The 4222-nt window shown below is 45.3% G+C and overlaps 1 protein-coding gene across 1 annotated transcript in view; it reads left to right on the forward strand.

The window, feature by feature from the left end:
* Window positions 1-2857, forward strand: part of LOC104536000 (choline/ethanolaminephosphotransferase 1) — a 10027-nt gene extending 7170 nt beyond the window's left edge. Inside the window, exons 4-5 of the mRNA XM_010178514.1 lie at window positions 911-1036; window positions 2023-2857. Coding sequence (XP_010176816.1) covers window positions 911-1036; window positions 2023-2142 — 246 coding nt within the window. The 3' untranslated portion in view covers window positions 2143-2857. The remainder of the gene's footprint in view (window positions 1-910; window positions 1037-2022) is intronic.
* Window positions 2858-4222: the final 1365 nt, after the last annotated feature.

Here is a 4222-nt window from a genome sequence, read left to right on the forward strand (position 1 = left end):
TGGGGTTGTTGTGACCCAAGGGCAGGACCCAGCACTTGGCCTTGTTGAAGCTCACACAATTGGCCTCAGCCATCGATCCAGCCTGGCCAGGTCCCTCGAGGAGGTCAACACTGCCACCCAGCTTGGTGTCATCTGCAAAGTGACTGAGGGAGCACTCAATCCTCTCATCCAGATCATTGATAAAGATGTTGAACAGGACCGGCCCCAGAACTGAGCCCTGGGGAACACCACTTGCCTGTGTTCTGTTTCTCCCCTTCTCATGTGTTGCATCGCCACATGAACAGATCAGTGTTGGACATAACTCGCAATAAGAGAAAAGGTCATTTTTACCAAGACCAGTTTGGTACGCACTCACATCACCAGTTGTGCTGGTAAAGGCAAGGATGTGGTGCAAGACACTGGGGAGGGTGGGAAGGTGACACATGGGCATGAAAAGACATGGTCATCAAATTGTAACCAGAGAGAGGTGGTGATCCTTATAGGCTGGGAACCGATGGGTGGAGAGGAGCACCAAGCGTCTCTGATTTTTAAAATTTTTTAAATTAAGATCTAAATTTTTGTGTTCCCAGGCTTAAAATTTACCACTCTGCTTCCATTTTCCTGTTTTGTTTCTGGCAGGAGGAAAAAGTTCGTGGGCTGGAAAATGTGTTCTGTGTTTTTCCTGTTAGCTACATTCTCTGTTCTAATAAAAGATACATCTCTGCAAAGCTTGCATCTCAGATAGTTACAGACTGTCGTGGTTGAAACAGTGCTGCTGCTGCTGCTCCACTGAAATACTTGATATATTTTGCAGTGATGTGACTGCAACCGTAAACTTCTTGGCTGTGTTTATTCTGAAGTCACTCTACCTTGGCTGGCAGATGTTTTATTTCTTATATTTCCTCTTTTTTTCTTCTTTTTTCTCCTGTAGGTTGCACACATGACCAAAAGCGAAATGCACCTGCACGACACAGCATTCATAGGCCCAGCGCTATTGTTTCTGGACCAGTATTTCAACAGCTTTATTGATGAATATATTGTACTTTGGATTGCCCTGGTAAGTGTGGGCTCGTTTTGCTTGTTCATAATCATCACAAGCATTTGCATGCTCTCTCATAAGTCCTCTTTGTGTTGGGACAGAGGGTGATGGGACTGGGAACCCGCTCTACTGAGTTGATTTGAAATAAAGCTCGTGCAGAGGTGCACGTGGCTTGCTTGGTCCATAGCTTTAATGGCTGTAAAGCAATGCAGCAAATATTCAAAGCTTGGAGTAGAATGTTTTGAAGAACTCTCTTCAAAAGAGAACTTCTTCTCAGTGAGGGTGACAGAGCCCTGGCCCAGGCTGCCCAGAGAGGTTGTGGAGTCTCCTTCTCTGCAGACATTCAAAACCCGCCTGGACGCCTTCCTGTGTAACCTCATCTGGGTGTTCCTGCTGCGGCAGGGGGATTGGACTGGATGAGCTTTGGAGGTCCCTTCCAATCCTTAACATTCTGTGATTCTGTGAAGATGTGTTGATGGCTTGTTAGCAAGGGAATATATGATGTGAGGTGCAAGTGTGGTATGGCTGTGCCTTAATCTCCTGAAAGCACGTGTGTCTGTCACTACTGCCGCACCCATCAGGAAAAGACATCTGAAGTTATGCTCACATGTGCTTATCGAGTGCTTGAGTGTTCTCTACCGAAATGCAAATACCAAAAACTTGGTATTTTGTGTGTGGATATTACCATTCAAAGTTAGTGGGGCATTTCAGAGTACTGTATAGCTACTGTTTTAATAGTTACTATATATATAGTCTGTATATATATGTAGTTATTATATAGGTTTATATTTTTTATATTTTTCTCCTTTCTGGCTCCAGAATTAAGAGTCTGTATCCTTACAAAGCTGGAAGGAAGTCCAGCATGTATAGAGACTGCCTTTCACAGTTGGAGATGTAGTTCTTGACAAGACCCCAGTACTTTTATTCTGAATGATGTGGGTGGTGATACAGTCTATGAAAACATCGACCTCAATATGTGTATATTTTTTTTTTCCCCTTGACAGATCTTTTCTCTCTTTGATTTGATTCGATACTGCGTCAGTGTGTGCAACCAGATCGCTGCCCATCTGCACATCCACGTGTTCCGAATCAAGTCCTCCTCCACGCACTCTAATCACCATTAGTAACTGGGGAGTCACCAGCCGGGGAAACACGAACCAGTTGGTTTTCTACAGGAACGGATCTGAGGCGATGTAGGAGACTAAGGCAAAAAGCAGATAAGAACAAAGTAATTTATAATAATCAGTGTCGTATAACTTTAATCCTTTGTTATCAGTAACACTCCTTAACTAGTCTCCTGCCTGAGAGAGTGAATTCCAAGTCCACCCTAGTCAACTCTACGTGTAGTCAACTCTGTTGGTTCAAAGCCTGGGAAAGCATGCAGGGAGTAATGCTCTGTCTCTGTAATTACCTTGATTACAAAATAATCTATATATGGTGAATGGATCCCCCAACAACTGAAGTTTCTAATGTAGTATAATTACAGCTGCAATACGACTTGCTTTTGATTTTAATATCTCATCATCTCTTAGTGAAATACTTGTTTAGTGTCCACTTGAAATTTATTTACTAAAGACCTGAGCTGGGAAAAAACAGAGATATCTCACTAGCTTGTGTAGGGGCAGCAGCTGTCAAGGTTTGAGCTCAGACTGATGTGGTTCTTTTGCTTATGCATTGCTGATAAAGCGGTTTCTTGCTAAAGGGTGATGCGTCGAACAGGGTTCTGCAAGCGGAAGGGATGACCGGCATGCAAAATAGTGTGGTATCTTTGTCAATTAATTTTATTTTTTTAAATAAAACATTATCTAAAAAGACAACTTATTTCTCAATTTTCTTCAGTGGAAAGGCTATAAAAAGAAAATTTTACTGTTTACTTTTTTATGTATAAAACTTAAGCAAAATTTCTTTTCTGCTCTTAATAAATAAGAATTCTGAGAGCGACGGTTGTCTGCAGATGTGTGTGTTGCTCTTAAACTTAGAATACAATGCTGCCCACTACGTAAAAGCAGTTTTCTCATGCTTTATGTCTATAGTGTTCTCATTCCAGGATCTCCAAGAGCTTTCTCTGCTACATAATGCAGTAAGTTTGGGCTGGGGCTTTTTGTTGTTGTTGCTGTTATTTTAATACCATTTTAAATGTGTTGAGCTGCATCAGGGATGCTAAGTTGGGTTTAGTGGCGGGAGGGTTTCATGGTGTGGATGTGAAGTGCTGCAGTATCTGCTACCAGCCCTGGCATTGAAGGGAACTTCAGACCCTGACCAAAGCACACAGGTTGGCTGAGCAGAGCAAAGGGAGTGTGTCCAGACCAGGGTCTGCCATGGCTGTTGGGAAGCTGTGTTGGAGATGGTTGGTGGGGAAATCGAGGAACCTGGTGGCTCAAGATGGTAGGAAAATCACAGACTCACAGCTTGGTTTGGGTTGAAGGGACCTCACAGCGCCCCCAGTCCAACCCCCATGGGCAGGGACACCTCCACCAGCCCAGGCTGCTCCCAGCCCCGTCCAACCTGGCCTTGGGCACTGCCAGGGAGGGGGCACCCACAGCTTCTCTGGGCAACCTGGGCCAGGGCCTCACTGCCTCACAGGGAAGGATTTCTTCCTGATATCCAGTCTAAATCTACCCCTTCCAGTTTGAAACCATCACCCCTCATTCTGTCACTCCCTGCCCTTGTAAAAGGTCCCTCCCCAACTTTCCTGTAGCCCCTTCAGGTCCTGGCAGGTGCTCTAAGGTCCTCTTGGAGCCTTTTCTTCTCCAGGCTGGACAACCCCAACTCTCAGCTGTCCCCATAGCAGAGCTGCTCCAGCCCCTCAGCATCTCCATGGCCTCCTCTGCACCTGATCCAGCAGCTCAGTGCCCTTATATTGAGGGCCCCAGAACTGGATGCAGTACTCCAGGTAGAGTCTCCCAAAAGCAGAATATGTCTCTGTCTACTGAGCCACAGCGGTACCTGAAGACAACTGCTTGTACCTCTTGTTTGAAGGGATTAAGCACAGCTCACTTAAAAATAAACCCCAACAACAATAAATCAAAACCCCACTTGGCCACAGGAAGTGGTGATGTGTATTTCCTGTGATACCCCAGTGATTAGAAAAGGTGCTCAGGAAGTGGGGAGAAAATTCGGCTCCTTCAGTACCTGGGGAGCTTTAAACCCCTTCCAGCTCCCTGGGACAGTCCCCAGTGTCAGGCCAGCATGGGCAGAGGCTGA

The sequence above is a fragment of the Mesitornis unicolor genome, unplaced genomic scaffold, assembly GCF_000695765.1.
Source record: "Mesitornis unicolor isolate BGI_N332 unplaced genomic scaffold, ASM69576v1 scaffold5982, whole genome shotgun sequence".
Taxonomy (NCBI): domain Eukaryota; kingdom Metazoa; phylum Chordata; class Aves; order Mesitornithiformes; family Mesitornithidae; genus Mesitornis; species Mesitornis unicolor.